Source organism: Sebastes fasciatus, chromosome 13 (assembly GCF_043250625.1).
Source record: "Sebastes fasciatus isolate fSebFas1 chromosome 13, fSebFas1.pri, whole genome shotgun sequence".
NCBI classification, from domain to species: Eukaryota; Metazoa; Chordata; class Actinopteri; order Perciformes; family Sebastidae; genus Sebastes; species Sebastes fasciatus.
The window spans coordinates 11,707,631-11,731,010 of NC_133807.1; the positions used below are offsets into that span (position 1 = coordinate 11,707,631).

Consider the following 23,380-nt stretch of genomic DNA (forward strand, 5'->3'; position numbering starts at 1 on the left):
TTTGGAAGTACCCATAGAACCTTCTGCTACTACTGCAGTATTTGGAGTAGCACCACAAGACATACATCTTAGTCGTCAGGTAAAGAATATAATAGCTTTTACATCTCTCTTAACTAGAAGACTTATACTTCTTAAATGGAAGGAGAAGTATCCTCCAACCTTTAGGATGTGGTTTAAAGATCTCATACATCATTTGATACTGGAGAAGATTCGCTATACTACAAGAGGGTGTGTCCAGAAATGTTATGCTATATGGAGACCCTTTTTAATCTATATTTATATAGAAAAAATGGATACAACTGACGTTGAAGTTTTAAACTGCTGACCCCATATTACATATAATTCACAACTTATACTTAGTTTTTTTTGTTTATTTGTTTATTTATTATTTTTAATTTACTTATCTTTTTGTTTTTTTGGTCCTTTCCTGTTTCCTTTTTTTGTTTGTTTTGTATGTGTTTCATTTATGTTGCTATCGGATTTAATTAATTTAAATGTATAAATGTAATTGTTTATGAAATTAGCTGCTTATTTAATGGTGCAGTAGTATTGTTATAGGGAGGGATGGGGGGGATATAATTTGTTTATACAATTATTTCTGTGATTTATTGGATTTTGTGCAGAATACCAATAAAAAGACTTTGAGCAAAAAAAAAAAAGAAAAAGAAAAAAGCACTGAGACCATGGGGATGTCAATCACACTTAGAGGGGCGGGATTTCCAGAGCAGCCAGCCAATCACAGTAACTTCCGGTCGCCTGTGCGCCATGCTACAACAACAACAACAACAACATAACAGTACAGCTGGCTGCGCCTTGTTTCAATTCTTCACACTAAAAAAACACGGCTTGGTGTGATATTTAATTTTTCAACGAGCGTATAAGAGATAGTTTATTCATCCATACAGCGTTTCAAGTTAACGTTAAACGTTATTATTTAGCTGAAATAGAGGATATAGCGAGCTACCTAACTAGCTACCTTGGTTGTCAAGCCTCAGGCCTGAAGCGGTAACGACAGGTGAAAACTCAGGTAACATCTCCGAGAAAACGGTCCACTGACCTGAAGGCAACATAAAACAACTGCTGCACGTCTCACAGAAGAGTCCTCACGATGAGAGGTTCGTACGGAGACAGAGACCGAGACCGAGGCCGTGACAGGGACAGGGACAGAGGCAGAGGCAGAGACAGAGACAGAGACAGAGGCAGAGGCAGAGGCAGAGGCAGAGGGTAAGCAGCTACCTAAGTAAGGCAAAGCCTTAGTGGTCATTATGAAAAGGCTTTGATGCTGTTTGTTGAGATTAAACAGTGATAGCGTTAATAGTCTAGCCCAGGAAAGTGTCGTAAAGCCAGAGGTGGAATGTAACTAAGTACATTTACTCAAGTACTGTACTTAAGTACAGGTACTTGTGCTTTACTTGACTAACTTTATCTCTATTTCCTGCTACTTTCTACTTCTACTCCATCTCAGTGGGTAATATTGTACTTTTTTTCCCCACTACATTTATCTGATAACTTTAGTTACTTTACAGATTCAGATTATTAAAACAGAATAAAATCAACTAATAAATGATGATGTGTTATTATGTATTGAACTACCAATCAGTATATAAAGTAATTAAAATGAGCTCCAGCTCTAGCGTTAATATTCTAGCCCAGGAAAGTGTTGTAAAATCAGTGGTGCAATGTAACTAAGTACATGCTCCCAGTAGACCACTTACACACCAAACAACTGACAATAACATGATATTTTCAGGTGGAATTTCATTCATTCATTCATTCATTTATTCATTTATTCATTCATTCTCACTGTGCAATATCATTTTCCACTTGTGCAATTTTGTTAATAGTCTGTTTACTGTCAATACTGTATATACTGCTCCTATTTTTATACTTCCTTCTATTTAAATGGTTCATATTTTGTTACACTTTGTTTAGCTCTTTTTTTTTTTTACTGTGTTAGCTGATGCATCTTGTTTTTATCTGATCTTATCTTAAATTTACTAAAGTACTGTACTTAAGTACACTTTTGAGGTACTTGTGCTTTACTTGAGTAACTCTATTTTCTGCTACTTTCTACTTCTACTCCACTACATCTCAGTGGGAAATATTATACTTTTTTCCCCCACTACATTTATCTGATAACTTTAGTGACTTTACAAATTCAGATTATTAAAACAAAATAAAATCAACTAATAAATTATGATGTATTATTATGTATTGAACTACCAATCAGTATATAAAGTAATTAAAATGAGCTCCACCCACCAGCTGCAACATTAAAGTGTTGATCAATAATTATAATATATATTATTCTGCACAATGAGTACTTTTACTTTTAGTACTTTAAGTGTATTTTGATGATAATACTTTTGTACTTTTACTGAAGTAATATTTTCAATGCTGGACTTCTACATGTAGCAGAGTATTTCTACACTGTGATATTAGTACTTTTACTGAAGTAAAAATATCTGAGTACTTCTTCCACCACTGCGTAAAGCTAGCTACACAATGTGTGGCTTGTCATATTGCAGAAGCCCTCGTTTCGGGTCCAGTAGAGGCGGCCCACAACCGGGTAGAAAGTTTGGGAACCCCGGGGACCGTTTACGAAAGAAGAGATGGGACCTGGATGAGCTTCCCAAGTTTGAGAAGAACTTTTATAGTGAGCACTCGGAAGTGCAGCGAATGAGCCAGGTATTTCTGAAATATCACAGTCTGATCTTCTAATGCCTCTACCTAATGTTTGTTTTGGGCATGAAAAGATAGATTGGTGTAGTAAAATTGCTACACACTGGTGTTTAGTCTGTTGGTTTTACACACTCGGTTGTTGTCTTTCAGTATGATGTTGAGGAGTATAGCAGTAAGAAAGAAATCACTGTTCGTGGTTCAGGCTGCCCAAAACCCATCACCGACTTCCATCAGGCACAGTTTCCCCGTAAGCACATGCATACATGGATATCTACTCAAGCACAACAATTACAACTACTAAACTATATCTGGTACACAAATAACCAGAATCATGTTATTCTGCCTCTCCATCTAGAATATGTAATGGATGTACTGATGCAGCAGAATTTCAAGGAGCCCACAGCCATTCAGGCTCAAGGTTTCCCTCTGGCCCTCAGCGGGAGAGACATGGTGGGCATCGCTCAGACTGGCTCTGGGAAGACCTTATCGGTGAGACACATGACTGTACTTGCAAAGATGAATGCATAACATACATCGCCATAATCAACTGACCTCTCCTCTGCTTTTTTCTTCTTCTTCAGTACCTCCTGCCTTCCATTGTGCACATCAATCATCAGCCCTACTTGGAGCGTGGAGATGGACCCATTGTACGTGAAGGGAAAAGAAATGCACTAATCACTGAGTAGTCTGCTTTGGGATGTCGGAGTTTACAAGAATGATATTAAAAGCCATCTTAGCACAACATTAAAATGTCTAATACACTAATTAGATATAGAAATAGATGTTATGGAATTATATGTGTGCTCTGCAGTGCTTGGTTCTGGCCCCCACAAGAGAACTGGCGCAGCAGGTCCAGCAGGTGGCGTACGACTATGGAAAGTCATCCCGCATTAAAAGCACTTGTGTGTATGGCGGTGCTCCCAAGGGACCTCAAATCAGAGACCTTGAGAGAGGTTAGGAGTGTTTGCTGTTTGGTTATCGCAGTTTTGTGTCAAATTACTAACACATTTTTTATTGTCTTACTCAGCTGAAATAATTGTTTGCCATTGAAATCCACATTTGATTAGTCTGTAATATACTAATGAGTTTGTCTCTCCAGGTGTTGAGATCTGCATCGCCACTCCGGGTCGTCTGATTGACTTCCTTGAGGCCGGAAAGACCAACCTGCGACGCTGCACATACTTGGTTCTGGATGAAGCTGACCGCATGCTGGATATGGGTTTTGAACCACAGATTCGCAAGATTGTGGACCAGATCAGGGTAAAGCTAATACTTTTGTATTTGTTTTTATAGAAACCTTTTTTTAGAAGAGTAGTGTTTGTGTTTTAGCAGCAGAGAAATTCTGGCTTATATATTATGTTTTAGTATGTTTTGTTTTTTTAGATGTAGCAGTCATTTTCGTACGTGTCATTACTTGTTTTTGTTTATTTGGTGTGCTCTTTGCCCAGCCCGACAGGCAGACCCTGATGTGGAGCGCCACCTGGCCTAAAGAGGTTCGCCAGCTTGCAGAGGACTTCCTGAAAGACTACGTCCAGATCAATGTTGGAGCGCTAGAACTCAGCGCCAACCACAACATCCTTCAGATAGTTGATGTCTGTATGGAGAGCGAAAAGGACCACAAGTAAGAGGCTGGTCACATAGCAGACCTTTGTTTGATTTGTTCGTTTGGTTTGTATTGTTTATGATTGATGCCTCGATTTTTTTTTAAAGTGATAAGTGAGGAAGATATATTATAATAAATGTTATGAAAACGGTCATTTACTTTTTTGTTTTCTTTCCTCAGGTTGATCCAGCTGATGGAGGAGATCATGGCTGAGAAAGAGAACAAGACCATCATCTTCGTGGAGACCAAGAAACGATGTGACGATCTCACGCGCATGATGAGACGTGACGGGTGAGTAATAACGGGGTTCTATACAGTTTGGTCTGTGCAATATTTATGACACAAGATCTCATGCATGGCCATGGTCTATATGGTCACTTATGTGACAGCTTACTTGTCTCTCTTCTAGGTGGCCAGCGATGTGCATTCATGGAGACAAGAGCCAGCCGGAGAGAGACTGGGTGTTAACAGGTACAACAAACACGCTGACATTTGAACAGCAGTGACTTATATAAGTATTGTTCCCTTTTCTGCTCTGTTTTTTTCTTTCAAGATGATGTTCAAGCTCCCGATCATCTTTTCTTTGTTGCAGAGTTCCGTAGTGGCAAAGCTCCCATCCTCATCGCTACCGACGTGGCCTCGCGTGGTTTGGGTACGTCCTGTGTGCCCAAGTGCAACGCAAACACTTTCCTCAGTATAACCACACACTGATACGGTACACATATTATACAAGATATCAGATCATAAGATATGTAGAATAATAATGGTCATTACATAATGATCAGACTCTTGACTGCATGTTTATTTATAGTAGATTTGTGATCAAAAGTCAACCACAAACACGTACAGATTTGCTTTTTCTTCCAAAGAACATATGATACTTCTCAGACAAAATGTGTATCTGAGAAATAAATCATATTTGAAGTGAAAATTGAAGCCACTTTGTTCTATTGGATAACAGAAAAAAACACTGAACATAGGAATGATGTTGAATAAAGTGTGGAAGATGTAAGGGGTGAGGCTAGTGAAGCAGCCCCTTACACGATGGCAATCAACCTTTTAACCTAATTCTATGTTCATTTGTTTTCTTTTCATTTATTTTTCTTTGTTTTTTTGTTTCCAAGTCTCTGCTCCGGCAACTAGAAGCACACAGGCCCACGGGAGCCTGCAGCCGGACCTAGGCATGACAAATCGAAAGCTGACTCGGAGAGAGAGACGGCCTGATTAATCAGTCCCAGACACAGCCATCTCCGCTGAAAACCTAGAACAAAGCCCACAAACAAAACTCTCCCCCCTTCCAGGACACTGGCTGCCTGGGCGACAAGGGGGGGGGATACGAGCGCGGGTGCTGCTGGGCTTCCAAATTTGATCCTAGGGTCGGGGGTGGCTGTCAGGTGAGAGGGCGATGAGGGGGGTATGGAGGAGGGTGGGCTCCCCTCAGCCATGCCATCATCACAGTGACGCACCACAACATTTGCTGAGTTAGACTCAGACTTAGAGATTTTTTAAAAGTTTTTCTAGTATTTATTCTTATGGGATATGGATAAAGAAAACTTGTCTGGACAGTCCTTGAGGAGATACATTTCCATTCCCAATAACAAACTTTGGACGGCAAATTATTTTTTTTTTTTACCTGAATTGGTCCTGCAGGTAAAACAGTCTCATAGATCATACCTTAAGTTTTGTGAAGCCGAGATACAGTGGTGCGTCACGAGAAGACAGAGAAAGACACATCTGCCAGGAAGTGAGGGTGGAAAGCAGCAAAAGCCGGGCATGGACGGCTACGCTGGAGGCTCCCCTCTGAACTGCCCCCTGATGCCAGCCCCTGACACCCCCCACCACTGGCTGTGCCGGCCGGCCTCTCCCTCTGCTGACGTCATGTCTGGTCCTGGCTGGCAGGAGTCCTGGCCTGGAGGAGCCACCTCTCTTTAAGCGATTTCCCTCCCTTTCACTCCTCGTCCTGTCTGTCACTCAATTTCTCTGCCTCTCTCTCTCACACACACCATCTCTCTTTTTCCTGCTGTCGTATTCTCTCCCTCTTTTGCTAATTTCTTAAATGTGTCCTTCTTTCTCTCATTCGTCTCTTTTTCTCTGCCCCTTTTTACCACCTCACCTCCTATCCTGGTCTTCTATTATCCTCTGGTTGTTTTCTTTAAACCATTGCTGACCCCTGTCCTTTTTGTCCCTTTTGCCCTCTATCCCCAAATCTACTGTGTGTCCTGCTTTCAACCCCCCTTTGTCTTAAAAACTTTTGGATTTTTTTTCTTTATATACATCATACCAGACTATCAGTGTTACTACCTGTTGCTAAATCCCTCCATAAGGACTAGCGCGAACTGTCAGGACTCAAAACTCCTGGCAAAGCCAACTCTTACAGAAAACACCCACATGGCTTCTCCTTAGCGTCTGTTTCTTGTTACTAAACTTGAAAAGCTGGGCTCGTTGATATCACTGCCAACGGAAGTGACCTTAGAGGCATTAGGAACAAGCCTCACCAATCGCCAAATCTACCACATCCACCGCTCTACACCACAATAAGAAGTTATTTGTCACTGCCACTAACTAATGTAAGAAATGTGTCAGAGTAAGTCTTAAGAGGACTTCAGATCCTAAGATGAGATAAGGCCTCTCCGCCTATCACCATGTGCTAGAAACAGCTGCAAAAAACGGCTGGATGATATGAAGAGGCTCAGATAGTACTAAAGTAGTACTACATCCCAGCCCAGACCGTTTCCAGCTTTGGGAGTGTTGTGGAGGAGCGGCGAGGTGGGAGAAGGGACTGAGTTTGTCCCGTACGCTCCCCTCCTACCTCTGCAGACCTCCCAGGACTGGTGATGGGTAGGGGAACAGAGGGGTAACTTTGTAAACCATCTTAATCTCTATACAGGGTAAGTACTGTACCTTCCCCATTTGTCCTCTGCCAGCCTTCATCATTATGCTTCCTATACAAGACTTGTTTTTCCTCTGTTATCAGCAGTGTTTCAGAGCCCTTTGTCAACTGTAATGAGAAACAGACCTCTAATTTGTTTTGAACAGTTTTTTTTCCTGAAAAAAAAATCAACTTTCTCATTTGATTCTTACACTTAGACCATTAATCAGAATAGAAATCCCTTTAAACCGCTGAATCTGTCTTTTACACAACGATCACCTGTAGGGTCACTCGCCTCTTAAAATTAGTGTTTCCTTTTTTAAATTTCATGTAATATTGTCCAAATTCTTCAGCAAACCACCAACTTTGTTCCTCAATTAGTTCAGATGATCTGTAGCTTTGGCTGCACTTAACTTAGTACACTATTGTATTCCTATACTAGATTAGTGAGCCCTGTTATGTAATTGGCATGGTAAGTAAACTCATTTTCTAACTGTATTGTACAAATAGTTGATGATTTAACAGGTAAGTGGGTGTAAGCTTTCAGAGGATGATGGGTGTCTTGCAGGTATTGTCTGTTTGAATGTTCCCAGTTCCAAAAGCACAAAACTTAAAAATTCACGAATGGAGAAAATTCATTTCTCAACCAGTGTTACTTTTGTCCTGACTTGTGTTTTTGTCTTTTCCATCCCTGTGACTGATCCCATCATCACACCATCCCTTCTCAACTACTACTGCCTCAAGATGTGGAGGATGTCAAGTTTGTCATCAATTATGACTATCCCAACTCATCGGAGGATTACATCCATCGCATCGGTCGCACGGCCCGCAGCACCAACAAAGGCACCGCCTACACCTTCTTCACTCCGGGGAACCTCCGCCAGGCCCGCGAGCTGATCCGGGTGCTGGAGGAGGCCCGACAGGCCATCAATCCCAAACTGCTGCAGCTGGTTGATACTGGACGTGGAGGAGGTGAGGGACACTTCTTGCTGGATTACATTACTATATACTCTTTATATAAATATAAATGTAGCTGCTGAGATCTCACCACCAAAGAGGAATCAGTTTAGACTTTCTGGGGAATTGTAGTATTTGTCTGTCCTTATGTATTTAGTATGAGGCTATCAACCTAAACTTAAAGGTGCTATTGATAACATTCAGCCGCTAGATGTCGCATTCTCCCTCTCCCGTTTCATTGCATTTACTTCACAACAAGTCATTGCCAGGCACTTACCGTCAATCTCAGACTGACGACCCAGAGATACCAACATTGTTTTACTATTGGCTCACAAGCCTTGTTAGAAGTGGGAACCAACGGTCCGATATCTTCCACAGAGATAAACAAAATTCTCATTCTTAATCCTCAAACATTCATTTTGGACCCACCAAAACTTTTTAAATCTTTATTTCACAATTATAATCATAATGTATTATTTAAAGAACTTTAAAGCTGCTAATTATTATCTAATTCAAATAATTTTATTTTATAAAAAAATAATGTTCCTCTGTGTCCAACTCCAGATGTCAATCACTCGCGAACTCCAATCAAACGGTCAAACTAGGCAGCGCTGATCAAATATGAATCAATATTCTGTTACTGTAATGCCTATTTCTATTTCCTCTTTCCTCAAATGTTTTCAGAAAACATCCTGTAGTGTACTGTTTAGCTGTAAAATGAGAAAGTTTGTGACCCGGCAGTCATGTTGAGATCAGTTGAGGAAATACCAAGCACCGCCCACCAATCGGAGCACAGCCAATAGGAACGCTCTCTCTCTCTGAAATGACCTGTGATTGGCCAATTTTTAAAGCCTGAAAACAGAGCCATGAGGAGGTGCAGATGTCTAGTTTTCTCTCAGAACACTTGAATTACAATATGCTGAAAGGTTTTTATGGAATATTTGCCCAATGATGCCAAAAACATTCGGCCTTTTGAAACTTTAACCTAACATGAAATACACTTGACTATGTTTGAGAGGTAGTTGCTAGTCTGATGGGCCAACATAAAAGTTTGATGACTGTTTGTCCTCCGTCTCTGATCCTTTTTTTTTATCTCCAGGTGGTGGCCGCCCTCGTTTTCGTGGCGGCTCCAATTCCAACAATCCCAACCTGATGTACCAGGACGAGTGTGACAGGCGAATGCGTTCTGTGGGCGGGGGCGGCAGCGCCAAGGAAAGCCGCAGCAGCACCAGCAGCAGCAGCTACGGCCGTGACAGCCGAGATAGCCACAGAGGAAGCAGCCGGGACGGGGACCGCTCATCCTCCTCTTCCTCCTCTTACAGAGATCGCAGCAGCAGGGATGGAGGGCGCAGCTCCGGCTCCGGCTCCGGCTCCGGCTCCAACTCATACGACCAGTACCAGAATAACAACAACAACAACAGCAGCAGCAGCCAGTACAGCAGCTCCAGGGGCAGCTCCGGGTCGGGGGGCGTCGGAGTGGGGCAGGCACCACCATCTTCATCGGGTCCACAGCCTCTAATGGCCAAGCAGTTCAACCCTCCCCAGCCCATGATGGGCCTGATGGGGCACTCCCCGTTCCAGTTTGCTCCCCCACAGCCACCTCCTCCGTCAGGCAGGAAGTAATGTGGTCTGTGCACCAGTCACACACTACACCCAGTCACACAACCCGTCTTGATTTTGCCGGGGTTTAACCCTCTGCAGTTGACAACCGTAACGTCAACATTTCACATCAGTGCGCTGTGTTTTTAAAATTAATTTCTTAAACATCAAGCCATCAAAACCATTTGGACTGGTTTCCCAGTTTCTTTAAGTGGTAAACGCCTTTTTTGACTTTTTATTTGAAGTCAAATTAATCCGCATTCATTATTTAGTTTGACAGAAGCTCGTCTGTGTCATGTGACCGAGTTTGTAACGATGGTCTTTTTTGTACAATCATGCTGTTTTTTGTATTGTGAGCCGCTACATAGGATTTGTGAAGCATCCGATTTTCCCCTTTAGGTGTATCAAAGGTAGGTGCTGAAGTTAATTCTTGTATATAGGCTTGCTCCTATTTTAGGTTAAATATCTTTATTTTTGTGTTTGAAAGTTTGCAAGCCACAAGATCAATTTGAATTGAATTAAATAAAAACGCTTGAGCATAATTAGGATTAGGATTTCCTTCTTCTGAGCATTTTCTTTGAATTTTATCTTGATGTTTTCATTATATAGATTTGATTAATTTAGGCCTTATATAGAGGCAACTCTGCAGGGGCTTTGTGTCGCCATGGCAGACATTAAAGTTGCATATAAATGAGCTTTTTTTTTCACATGTCCAAGTTAGTTTCAGCTGAGACTCCATAGTCAGTGAGTCACCAGTGTGGGCAAGTCTTTGCTGCAGTGATGATTGAGATTTTCCTAGCAAATAGTAAGTCCATTTTTACAGTTTAATAAAGCTCTTCAGTGTATCACTGTGTGGTCTTTACATCCTTGACACTAAACACGGAGGATGACGGGAGGTTTAGGTATTGTATTGTGGAGTTTTCATCACCTACAACACAAATGAACAGGCCTTCAGGTCACCAAGAAAAAAACAACTTTATTACCCATTTGGAATATTTTACCAGTGTTATGCTCTTGCACAAGTCAAATGTACATAACAGGACTGCCATCATTGGTATTTACAAAGCAGTCGTATTGGAGATTAGGGCAGCGGAATGTGATTGAGAGCCTGTGGGGAGGAGGAAGTGTTCAGCTTGGCTGACATGCATCGCACACTGTAGAAACAAGTTGAACCTGCTTGAGCCAAACACCTGTTTTCATCTCAGTTTTACCCAATAAATGCTGAAATATCAACTTAAATCACAAGCTAAAGAAAAGATTAGTAAATGTAACTTATACCCTACGGAAATGCTTTGAATATATTAAGAATTTAAGGTTATAATATAGCTGATCTGTATGTCAGACAGACCCAATATGACTGATGTGTAACAGATGAGGAAAAACAAACGCACTAACAGTTAAATAATGCTAGAAACTGCAAAATAGGCACATATGGCAGATGATAAACAACTCTGATGTTACAGTAAATCTGTTCTTTACACAAGATGGGAAAAGACAGGAAAACAGTACAATCAAAAAAAAAAAAATTGTGCAAATCAAAAAGTGGACTCAGTCATTGCGAAAGAAATTATGAGCGATATTCACTCATTACGAAATACACAGCACAACATGTTGATTACTTGTTTTGCAAACTAAGATGAGCTGCGTCTATGTAATGCGCTTACAGTACGTCCTTTCTCTCTCGGTGTGCTGGATTTTGCGAGCGGTGTTGGAAGAGCATGCAGAGGTGAAGGTAAACGCAACTGATAAAGTGATTCAGACGTGAAAAACAAGCACACCAACAAATATGCACACGTTTGATGTTTTTCGTCCTTCATATCACCGTCTGTTAAAACCAATATGACAAGACCGCAACAGCTTTTGGGGGGGAAGCGTGTTGCAGGTTTGTTTTTAAAAGCAGCCACATACAGCAGACTGGACACACGACTCACTTAGAGCAAAAGCATACACACGTTACACTGACTGAGCATGAGCGTAATCCAAGGAAAAAGAATCGATACCAATCAAAGAAAGTACAATGTGTTTAGAAAGGAAAACGGGTGTGTGCAGAGTGTGGAGTTGGAGAGTTGGTTTTTAGGAAGGAAGCGGAGTCTGAAAGCAGAGAGAGTCTGTCAGGTTTGTGGTTGTGTTTCAATGCTATAGGTTCCCCCACGTCTCTGGAGGAGGAAAGTGTTCTAGACTGCCGCTCTCGCTGTGCTCCTGCTCTCCCATGGTGAAGGTTAAGCTGTACTGCAGCAGCACTTTCTCCTGAAGCACACACACAGGGTGAGAGAGGTGGATTGAATTATAGTTAAACATCCAGAGAGCTTACGGCCTCTGTACTTATCTTATTGTCATGAGTCAGAAGAACTACAACTACAGGGTAACTACAGACGTATCACAGCTATTACAGTATGCATCCACAGTTCACTTGACCAGTGAAAGAATTTAAGGGACATTTTTGCCCTTTTCAGTTTTGTGATTAAAGAGGACCTATTGCTCCGGTCCAGCTTTTCCTTCAGGGCCTGCCGGGGGTCTAACGTTACCTGGCACTGCTGCGCCGTGCACACCGGCTGTGACCGCATTAACATTACGGTTCCCTCGTAGCATTGGGTTTAAATCTGAAATACTGCCAAATAGGTGCGTTTGCTTTCACACAAAAAATATATAACACACTTAAGGAAAGGGAAAAAGCACTATAGGCCCTCTTTAAAGTTGTATGCAATTTAATTTCTTCTACTTGTGTTACTAAGTGTCACTATTTGACCTCTGCATTTAACCCATCCTAAGTATTTTAGGAGCAGTGGGCTGCTGTAAGCACCCGGGGAGGAATTGGTGAGGCAAAGTGTCCTTGTCTCGCCCAAGGACACTTTGACATGCAGTCTGTAGGAGCCGGGGATCGAACCGCCAACCTTGTGGTGAAAGGCAGCCTGCTCTACCTGCTGTTACAGTATATGGCCTGCTACAGCCGTGTCATGCAATACTATACAGCTATTAACGTATCCAATAGTAAAATGATTTTCATACGGTTTAGACACTAAAGGTAGCTTAGTGGTTTCTTTTAATGTAAAAATCTTGCTTACCTTGTTTGGGTTTGCGAGCAGCAGGATCTGTGTGACAGCAGCAGGGGGGAGGATAGGGTTGAAGGCTGGGAGCTCTGTTCCTGATGGGGGCTGCAGCTTCACTGCCATAGACTACAGTTGAAAACAAACAATATTCTTTCTTTACAAAGACAGGAAATCGGCTGCAGTGGTTTAATAATGTCTTTCCGAGATGAACCTTGTAAGTACGGCTCTTATCGAGAGACGGAGGCCTTGAACTTTCTCTTACTGCTGACCTTTGGAGCTGTGGTCTGGAAGTCTATGTTGCTGACGGGGACGGGAGCGGATGACAACATGGAGATGATCACCACCAGCACATCGTGACGAAACGGAGGCGAGTCGCGAGCGAAGTGAAAGAGAACCCGCAGACTGTGTCCGTCGAACACAGTCACAGGTAACAGACTACCTGGTGAGAGAGAGGAAGAGGAGGAGGAGGAGGGTGTGTAATAAATCTGTACTCCCAGGTGAGCAGAAGCATACAGCCATTAAGTTCACTTACTGGGCTTAATGGATTCTAGCGGTACAAAAACATCAGTCAGGGTGACTTCTGCAGGAGGAGTCTCGGTGTGAGTCGGGGACATGTCCAGCAACGTCGAGTTGAGGAGAGGCGCGGGATGTTCGGCGGCGAAGGTTGGGATGGGGTTCGGGGTGATGTTGCACCCGGCCTTGCTCTGGAGATCACGCAGAGTCGGTTTGCACTGCTGCTTGTCCCTGAAAGCAGATAATCAACAATTCATCTGTTGTGCCCTTCTCACAGGATGCTCAGATTGAAAACAGCTTGGCAAATTTTTACTGCATATACTGTTGAAATAAAATGTTGACAATATCTCCTTTCAATATATTGTAGAGTGGTTCATTTTAAAGATATGCCAAAGCGTTTTGAGCCATGCAGGCAACCAAGAGTAATAAACAAAATAAAAAAAACAGCCAGAATGAAAATGTGAGGAGTAAAAGGTCAAAGCATATGCAGTAGCTGTTGTTTCTCTGATGAGTATGGAGTGCAGTGGCTGTGTTCTGGGAGACAGAAATCCTTTACCAAAAGGTTTTAGTTCATTACCATTTGACCTGCAGGCCCTCCGGAGGCAGGGACTGCTGCATCAGTGTCTTCCCCAGCATGTCTAGCTCGTCCAGGGCCGAGTTCCCGGGGGTGGAGCCGGACGAAAGGGGCTGAGAGGGCGGGTCCGGACTCAGGAGGAGGCTGGGTGCTGCTGGGATGTCTGCGTCTATGCTGTCAGAGGACTGAAAGTAGAAAGTGAGAAGTGTGTGAGGAAAAGCAGTGGTGCAGATGTCTCGTCGATCGGTATTGAGAGCGATGATGCCCATTAACATGAATTTTAAAAAGAAGTTGTCCTTCCTCTGCTCACCTGGAAGGAGTCCCAGGCTGTAGAGTCCTCAGGCTGTGAGGGAGGATTGGAGGTGTGTGTTCCTTCACTTAAACCTGTGGGGCGCACAAAGAGTGGCGGCACTATTTAGGACTGCGTTTCAACTCCTAAAGAACTCCGCATGTGTGGTGTCGGACATGCTGTTACCGAGTGACATGAGCTCGTCGTCGAGGAGACTGATCCCCATCTCTTGCGAGGGGGCGTTGAGGCTGTCTGTTGGAGTGGGGAACTCTGGGAAGGACGGAGGCGACTGTGGTGATGTGTCCAGTCCCGACAGATCTAGCAATGCCGTCCCTCCTGTGAGGAAATGGATTCAAGACAGACAAAACCCAGGTACTTTTCAATCTATAAATGTTCCTACATTAAACATTTCTGTAGACTGATAATTCTAAAATCAATCTATATTCTTCATGTATTTCTATGCTCAGTGCTTCACCCACCTGTTTGCTTCTGTGTGTTCAATGTGTTGTTGCTGTTCACTATCTCCCCCTTCACCTGCTGTTTGAACTGGTTGATGACTTGCGTCAGGCTGTCGTTGGCCTGCAGGATCTCAGCTGTGGAAAGACGTGAGGAAATACTCCTTAATGTTTTTACAGTGTAACAATAACAGTCAGAAGTGATGTCTCTCCTGCTGAGCAGGAAGTTGACTAGGGTTTAGAAAGACTGTTTATGAACTGGTGGATCAGAGCACCAAAATATACAATCATCTTTCCAGCTGAAGTGAAGGCACGGTGCTCAAAAGTATTTGAGATTTGGTGTGAAAACCAGCACTGGGTTTAAATAGAAAGGGACAGTAAGGAAAGACAGTGAACCTCAGCAGCTCTATGGACCTCAGGGGAGACGTAAAGCAACATTTCTTCCAATAAGCAAACTAATTATTAAGGCTAGTTGATAATCTGTAGGTCCATGTACTGTATTTTTCAATGTTTTAACAATGAATTGCAAAATGAGGGAATTGTTTCACATTTCTGGAGCCAAACAGATGAAAATCCAGAGAATTAAAGGAGAAAATGAAATCAAAGATTGCTGCAGGAAGACACTTAATGTGCGTGTGTGGAGAGCAGTACGCTTTGTGGTAATGATTCAACACTGATTGGCACCAGCTTTCAATGATTAGCTCCTATGTTTATAATGTGGGCGTGTCTCTGGTGCTCTTATCAGTCCCCAACTTTGAAAGAACAAGGAAGGCTGAGTTCAGTGTGCTGTTGGACGCCCCTAAGATAGAAGGTAGAGAGGACAGTTGAATGACCCAACAGATTAACTTTGTGTCTTTTGCTCTGCCCGATGACGACTAATGGGACTAAAATCATATCTGCAGCAAATAAACCAGGATGATCATTCCTTTTTTTTCATGATGTTTAATGGTAGATGAATAAAAATGAAGCTCACCCAGAGCCTCGTCATTGTCCTCCGTATCACTCGCCAGTCTGAACAGTGTAGGTCTCATTTTCTCACAGCGTTGGTACAGGTCCTGGTCACACAAAACACGCTATATTACACCCTTTTTCCACCAAAATTAGCGCATATATGCAGGCTTTTTGAAACAGGAAAACCCCCCTAAAAGATGTCCCATTGTCAGTAGATGAGTATGTGTTTCTGTTTGTCAACGATCAGCGAAGTAAAATTACTGTTGTCTGACTGGAGTCCGGTGGCTTTGAGGAGAGCATATCAAGTCTGTTTTATACTTTAATAAATTATAATAATTGTCCAAATCTCTGTTGATTTTATTTATTATAGATTCACTTCAACACGCGTCACATCAAGATTTGCGTGTAGAGCCAGGTATCATGTTTCCATCACTGCTGATTGGAGCTGGAGCTGATAAATACTCGTGACTACTGCAGAGTTACTGTATTTGTCCTGGGATTGAATGCCGATTGTAGCCTTTTCCACTGGAGACAAAAGCCAGATGTTAATGGTTAATGTAAGTGGTTTTTTTTGTCCAGTGGGAAAGAGGCTTTACATACTTGAAATCAAGTTTCCTGTCTGGTTCACCACTACGTTATAGTTGTGTATACTGCACTGTCTCAATCTCCCTCTGATTGAAAGCATCAGTTTCAGGTCACCTGTAAGAGTTCAGCGTTGCTCTGATTGTCGGCGGTGCTGTCGTAGTCCTGCAGAAGCTGAGTCAGCAGGGTGACGCTCTCCTTCACCTCCTGAATGGCGTTCACCCGCTTTGACACCTTCTCTGCTCGCTTCTGATCCTGCAACAGACAAAGACACTAATTAACAAAAGCGGCACACATAGCAGTAGGGCTGTGTGATTAATAAAAACAAATTCTCATACACAAAGCAAGCTGCAGAAACATACAACTGAAATACTAAAACATAGTCAAAGGTATTAATGGAGAAGTACAGCATGGTCAGGGAGAGGCCATAAGAAGACGCTAGGGAGAGCAAAGAGCAGTTCCTATTACCTCTGAAATCAGGACAAATTTACTCTGCCAGTGACACACAAAACCTTTCAGGGCAACCGACCCATTTCCTCATTCCTACTCTTCAAAATCTTAAGCAATCTCAGGTGGTGGTGGTTGCAGAGTCACCTGTTAATGCACAGGGGAGGAGTCTAGAGAAGGGGAGGTCATATAAAGGCTGGGTGTGTCCTGTTCAGATCCTTTTCGTCTGAGACCATGCTGCCACACCAGCAAATTGTTTGAACAAATCCTCTGTTTGAGATCATGCTGCCACCCCAGTAAGTCTGTTCATAATGATTCTGACAATTTGATTTAGTCGACGTATGGTTTATATCCTTTGAGTTATCTCTACATGTTATCAATCCTAATTTAATGTGTGTATCCGACCCCTCAAACCTGCAGTAGGCAGAAGGTTTTTGGCATCATTGGGTAAAAATTCCATAATCAGCTTTCAGCATATTGTAATTCAAGTGTTCTGAGCGAAAACTAGACTTCTGCACCTCCTCATGGCTCTGTTTTCAGGCTTTAGAAAATGTAGCCCGTGACTGGAGACTTTGGCCAATCACAGGTCATTTCAGAGAGAGAGAGAGCGTTCGCATTGGCTGTTCATTCAACAGAGGCAGCTGTCCATCACTCGTGAACTCTGACCAAATGGTCAAACTAGGCAGCGCTGATCAAATATTAATTAATATTCTGTTACTGTTATGCCTATTTCTCACCTCAAATGTTTTCAGAAACATCTTGTAGAGTACTGTTTAGCTGTAAAATGAGAAAGTTTGCGCCGGCTGTTCTTTGTATTTCCTCAACTGAACTCATCATGGCTGCCGGGTCACAATTTTTATCATTTTACAGCTAAACAGTACACTAAAAGATGATTCTGAAAACATTTGAGGCGAGAAATAGTCATTAAAGTAACAGAATATTGATTCATATTTGATCAGCGCTGCCTAGTTTGACCGTTTGATTGGAGTTTGTGAGTGATTGACAGCTGCTCAGAGACGGCAAGGCTCCAGCTCAGCTCTGATTGGTTGTTTTCCTCCAGTCTGTGAAATCTTGCAGATGCCAATAGGAGCACCGGCGGACACAGAGGCACGTGATTTTTTTTTTTCAGATTACCTGTCTCATGCACTACTGTCAGGATAGGGTGACCGTTTCATAAAAATAACTTTTTTAAATCATATTTGCTCATCCTTAAGAAGTTGATGCATAAATAATGTAAGATAACTTAAGGACCTCTTGTTTTATTATTTGTAACTGTTGTAAGCATGGCAATATATATTGATTTTATGTGTTCATTGTACAGAAAAATCATCCTCCGTCATCTATCCCCCACCCATTAACCTCCCTCAATAAATGGTTAAATGGCTCTTGGATCCTGGTGTTTAATGTGCATATCAGCTAGGAGTTCTATGGTCCAGTCTAACTAATACCCCCAAACAAGGCAATAATAATCTAACTTCAGATTATAAAGTTTCCTTTTTCACCTATCTCGAGGACAGCACTCTTGTATTTTACTCCTTTTGTTTAAACCACACACACACAAGGCTTTATCCGCAGCACTAAAAAGTGGAGGTGGAGCTAATGTAGAACAGAAAAGTGTGATTTTTAAGAAGGAGTAGGAAGGAAACAGGTTTACCTCTTGGACCATTTCCTTGATGAGTTTGTTGGCAGCTTTCAGGTCCTCGGGGTGGGAGCTGTTCAACAGGCGAGACAGCATCTGACAAAGCACACAGCCAGAGATCCCATGGTGAAAAACGAGTGAACAGGCTTCATAAATCCCAAAGGGGAGATGAGCACAATCATGACAGTGTGCACAGTAGGTAAGAGATTGGTTCAGGTCACATTTATTCTCATGTCTGAAATCATCTTTCAAATAACCGATCATTTTCTTTCCTTACTTTTGACTTCTCCTCGTCCTCAAAAATGGCATTCTTGGGTCTGGGTGGAGGAAGGTTCAGTAGTTTGTCAGGTGGCAGCTCTGGGTCTTGTTTAATAATACCTGATTTACAAAACATATGAAAAGTTTAAGTGGTTCCAATCATTATTGATCACTGTAATTATTAGTTGCTCTAGCCATTATTACTATGTAAAGAAGTTAGATGTTATAATTTCCATTCATCTGACAGCATCTTACCTTGTTTCTTCAGCATCTGATAGGCGTCGGAGATCTTGGCTTCATCGGGTAACCCCAAAGTCCAGCTGAAGATCAACTCCAAAACCTTATTTTTTACTGGTTCTGGTGACCGTGAGCCCAGGTACTGAGTCGGGGGGATTGAGGATGACAGTCCAGTGATTTACTTACAACAGACATGTAGGAAAAAATAAACATAGATGCACTCAGAGAGACGCTCTTACCTTTGGAGAAACTACTTTAATAAGTTCATTGAGAAAACGGAACTTGCCAACTTCATTGTGAAACCTTTTGCCACAGCTTTTCATACACGTCTCCAGAACCTATACGAGAAATACAATGTCAAAATACAGCAACACCGTGCTCTGAAAGGTATGCCACTTCAAAATATTTAATATATATTTACAGTCAATGTGAATTTAAGTTTCATTCTGTTACATTACTGTCAGGAATACAGACTCATTTGAAAACTTAACATCTACTACCGTGATAAATCTGATTTAGGGGTTGATGCATATGGATTTTTGGGAGTCCAATTTTGGATGAAATCTGCCAAAAGTTGTAATCTTATAGCAGTGAAACATCTTAAAATTATAAAATGTTCACACCAAAATGTAAATCCATATAATTAGTGGGTTAAAAAATTAGTAGTTTTAGTGAATTAGGAAAAACTGATGAGACACAAATCATGATCATCAGTACTGAGGCCGCTAATCCTGACCAACAGATCCTGATTCCGATCTGAACTCACCAGCAGGGCCTGCATGGCCTCCCACTCCTGTGGAGACTGGATCTTGTGGGCCAGGAGCCTGGTGGCCAGCTGAGGTCTGCAACACAAGTCACAAACAAAACGGATTGTCCAGAGCACTGTGGTAAAGTGTGCTGCAGAACGATATCAACATCTGTTATTTCAGATTTACTGTAATCATATTGTGGGATTTTAATTTTTTTTTTCCAGTGTTACTAAATCAGATTAACCTCAGAACTATTTCTAAAATAATTGAGAGTGACTGCTGAAAAATGTCAGGTCTGTTTGATTCCCATTATTATGCAGCCCATGGGGTCTCCATGATTAATAAACTTGAATCCGCATTAACCAGACCATAATTAAGGTATAAAGCACAGACTATGTTGTGGCCCTGTGGCCTCCTCTTACCCCTCCAAATCATTGTTGAGCTGGTCACAGAAGGCATGGATGCTGCTCCAGTCGGTGTCTCTGTTCAGTGGGTTTGTGGCTCTGTCTGAAATGTTAGCAAATGGATTGTCAGACAACAAAAGCGATGGATGTTATTTGAGCTTTACTGCACTATATTATCATCATTATTCTGATATTAGAATATGTATGTTGCTGAGATGTTGGTTACAGTAATTGTTGTAGTATTAAGGGTTGCATTACTATAAAATGTTACATTTCTGAATGGATTTTCCTGTGTGTTAAATTAACAGTGAACATCTCTAGCTCTTCAGTTTTTGTTTCTACACTCAGCTGCCACTTTATTGGTACACATAGGTATCTAAAACTACTTTGTATCAAGACGGTTGTATCAATAATACCAAAATATTCGAAAAACCCCTGAATACAATATAAATATATGTTTTAGCCTTCTTTACCATCATCGTTTAGCAACTTCTTTAAATCTAATTCTCAAATTCATTCACATAATACCAGACAGGTTAATCATCTTCACCTGCCTTTTTACAAATCATGGCCAGTACTCCCTCAGGTATCGTGGTGTACAAATATGGAACACCAAAATACATGTTATCAAGAAGAGTTCGTTATCCTTAGAACATTTTAAAAGGAAATTATCAACACATTTAATTCATGATGTCTAATTATCTTTTGATATGTTTAGATACATTGTCTTTTTTTCTGTACTGTTTTTTGTATGTATTTCATTGTTTTTATTGGATTGTTTTCCACTGTTTGGTTAGGTTTTTCTGCACATTTTGTGTACTTCTTGTTGTCGTTTAACTTTTGTATTTTTTTAAATTGTTAGTTTAGATCTTTCTTCCTTTTGTTATTGTTTTTTTTCTCCTGGGGTTGGGGGGGGGAGGTCATTTGTATAAGTCTGTGGCTTCTTGACCTCTCCTGACACATTTCTTGGTTTGTTTTTTTCATTGACTGGTTTTTGTGCAGTTTTATATATGTGCAAATAAGTAAATAAAAAACATTATGGCATTCAGGAGGGCAGGGTTTATTGTACAACTTGTGTATTATATTTTTACCTGTTTGTATCATTTCATCTAGCAGTGGCTAAAACTGGCAACTGTGTGCACTTTTTGTTCATGTTCTCTTTTATATTCAAATTAAATGAGATCAGTATCCATATACCCAAAGTATCTTCACATTATAGATGGCGAGTCAAAATGTTAAGCTTTTCACAACAAAAATAAATTAAGCTACCATCTGAGACCCACAATTTACCCGGTTTTGTCTTTTTTTAGGGGGAGATAGGTCACAACAGGTAATTTTATACAGTGATTTAAAAAAAATGGTCTCACTACAATGAAATGGCTCCTATGGGGACTAACTTCATACATGAATACAGTTGGGCTCATTGGATCCACAAGAGTCTCAGCTTTACAGTGATACTCAATTTCAATGTGATTATCATAAAGTAGGCATGTCTCGTGGGTACCTATAGAATCCATTTTCATTCACATATCTTGAGGTCAGAGGTCAAGGGACCCCTTTGAAAATGGCCAACTTCAAGTTAGCATAACATGGTTGGTATCAACATATTCCTTAGGGTTTCCTTTTTAAGCTTTTCACAACAAAAAACAATTAAGCTAAGCATCTAAGAAAGCCCAAGAAGGCCTACATGCTTCCAGAGTGACTCCATGATTTGTAATTGAATAGCATGTCTCTGCCACATAACCCTCCAGCATGAGAGCACCCAGCAGAGACACACAGGGCAGGTGCTAACTACTGATGGGAATTCCGGCTCTTTTTAGTGAGCCAGATCTTTTGGCTCAGCTCACCAAGAAGATCCGGCTCTTTCGGCTCCCAAACGGCTCTTCGTTTTACCACTTCTGCCATTTTATAATTCAGCCAAATTTAGCGCTGTTTTGACCTATGGTTAGTATGTGTGCACATATATCACTTAAATTATTCAATATAATTATACTAAACCTTATAATTTCAAGAATACCATAATTTAACATGCTGCTTAGTTTCCGACTGTCACTCATCTTGTCTGCTATTCGCACACATCTCTCCTTCTCTCCTCGTCTCCCTCTTGTTCTGTACCTGAAGACCATCAGCGCGGCGCGCACCCCCGCCCTTCCCTGCTTGATGGTATGATCCTTGTCTGTCATCACCTGATTGGTCTCACGGACGTCATTATAAGGGACTGTTTGTAACTTTTTAAGCGTATAAATGTACCGGGTCGGGATCCGGTGTCCGGAGTCACTGCTCCTCTGCCTGCCTGCCTTGACTCAGACAGCGCGTGCGTTATTGCCGTCTTGCTCCACCTCTAGACGAGCATGCGCGCTCACTCCACACTAGAGAACAGTTAGTTTAGGTCTGAGAATATCTAGTGAATGGACGTTTGTGCAGAAATAAATGCTGCAGCTCCTCCAGACCAACAGAGGTTTTCCGTGTCTTGTGAAGTGACGGGGCTCCGCTGAGAGAAACGTTAGTCTCCGACCAGGTGCCGGTGTCTCCCTGCAGGCGCAATCGGAGCCGATATTTCTCTTTCTGCTTCAGTCCCGGAGGCTGAAGCAGGAAAAGCCAACACTAGGACATTACTGCCAAGCAGCTGAAATACAGAGTGATATTGTGGTTTTAGCTGAAGTGTGTCGCCTCACTGTTTTGAGCGATGCTCGTTCATGTCTATTTAGAGCGAGCAAGCGCGAACCCGACGCCGACTTTTGTTGACTTAACGACCACAGGTGTCGCTGTTAACAAGCATTTCTGAGAGTTACAAATAGTCCCTTTAACACAACATTCAGTCACAGTCAGTGCATGGAGTGCCCGTGGCACGGAGAAGATCGTCCTGTCATTCTGCCTTGAAATAATTAAAAAGAAAAGAAAAAAGCGGCTCTCGGATGGGAGCCGGCTCAATGAACCGGCTCGTCCGTGACTGACACATCACTAGTGCTAACAGTGTGTCCCGTTGTTAGCTAGCTCACCGTCTGTCGGTAGTCGCACCGTGTCACCGTCTCGTGTAGAACTGTCTCACGAGGCCATAATCACACTATAACCTCTGTGACTAAACAATAAGCCCCCGTGATGCTGTCGCCCACTACCTAGTGGAGCTATGAGCCGCAGAGCTGCAGCTCCGCCTGGCTGTGTTGTGCTGTGTGTTGACAGCTGGAGAGGAGCAGCAGCTCCGGAGCTACAGGAGGTTAGCATCCTGGATGAGTCCGGCTCTCTCTCTCTGCTGGTAGCTGTGGTGAGCCGTCACCTCATCCACAACAACCCGCAGGATAATAATGTGTGAGTGTCCGGCTCTCCAGACAAACAGCTGCTCGGTAGAATAAGTTTAAAAACACTCACTGATACGAGACTCCAAACTCTCCGTGTCGGGCGGCGCAGCCATCACGGCGAGATTTAGCGGTGCGTAAGTCTCGCGAGAGACGCACGGTCACGTAGAAGGTAGGAGAGACACAGAGCTGGAGTGCATAGATTAGGCAAAGGCAAGGCAAGTTTATTTAT

General features: G+C 42.2%; 2 protein-coding genes across 3 annotated transcripts; one reads left to right on the plus strand and one right to left on the minus strand.

The window, feature by feature from the left end:
• Positions 1-744: 744 nt before the first annotated feature.
• LOC141780305 (putative ATP-dependent RNA helicase DDX17) lies at positions 745-10,555 on the plus strand. Its single transcript, XM_074655468.1, has 13 exons — positions 745-1,199; positions 2,528-2,688; positions 2,833-2,929; positions 3,038-3,171; positions 3,264-3,329; positions 3,494-3,635; positions 3,782-3,942; positions 4,131-4,303; positions 4,466-4,576; positions 4,695-4,756; positions 4,878-4,937; positions 7,899-8,126; positions 9,211-10,555. Exons 1-13 carry the CDS (start codon positions 1,109-1,111, stop codon positions 9,732-9,734), a joined length of 2,010 nt encoding a protein of 669 aa, XP_074511569.1. The 5' UTR covers positions 745-1,108; the 3' UTR covers positions 9,735-10,555.
• On the minus strand, positions 10,273-23,340 carry LOC141780304 (ADP-ribosylation factor-binding protein GGA1-like). 2 transcript variants are annotated; one of them, XM_074655467.1, is made up of 17 exons: positions 23,222-23,340; positions 19,874-19,958; positions 19,469-19,544; positions 18,942-19,040; positions 18,721-18,844; positions 18,485-18,585; positions 18,223-18,303; positions 16,239-16,376; positions 15,562-15,643; positions 14,613-14,726; positions 14,320-14,469; positions 14,155-14,228; positions 13,848-14,029; positions 13,290-13,501; positions 13,027-13,196; positions 12,773-12,883; positions 10,273-11,957 (listed from the first exon to the last, which is right to left on the minus strand). In XM_074655467.1, exons 1-17 carry the CDS (start codon positions 23,262-23,264, stop codon positions 11,847-11,849), a joined length of 1,953 nt encoding a protein of 650 aa, XP_074511568.1. In that variant the 5' UTR covers positions 23,265-23,340; the 3' UTR covers positions 10,273-11,846. The 2 variants fall into 2 exon arrangements, with proteins under 2 accessions (XP_074511568.1, XP_074511567.1); XM_074655466.1 differs by lacking the exon at positions 23,222-23,340 and adding an exon at positions 22,972-23,180 and having other exon boundaries at positions 10,667-11,957.
• Positions 23,341-23,380: the final 40 nt, after the last annotated feature.

What these genes read in the sequence shown, in the direction of transcription:
- LOC141780305 (XM_074655468.1), top strand. Translation starts at nt 1,109, where the DNA reads ATGAGAGGTTCGTACGGAGACAGAGACCGAGACCGAGGCCGTGACAGG. An exon ending in GAGAGACTGGGTGTTAACAG is followed by an intron (nt 4,757 to 4,877) that starts GTACAACAAACA and finishes TCTTTGTTGCAG; the next exon opens with AGTTCCGTAGTGGCAAAGCT. An exon ending in CGTGGCCTCGCGTGGTTTGG is followed by an intron (nt 4,938 to 7,898) that starts GTACGTCCTGTG and finishes TACTGCCTCAAG; the next exon opens with ATGTGGAGGATGTCAAGTTT.
- LOC141780304 (XM_074655466.1), bottom strand. Translation starts at nt 23,077, where the DNA reads ATGCTAACCTCCTGTAGCTCCGGAGCTGCTGCTCCTCTCCAGCTGTCA. An exon ending in AGGCCATGCAGGCCCTGCTG is followed by an intron (nt 19,041 to 19,468) that starts GTGAGTTCAGAT and finishes TTTCTCGTATAG; the next exon opens with GTTCTGGAGACGTGTATGAA. An exon ending in TGCTCGCAAACCCAAACAAG is followed by an intron (nt 11,958 to 12,772) that starts GTAAGCAAGATT and finishes TGTGTGCTTCAG; the next exon opens with GAGAAAGTGCTGCTGCAGTA.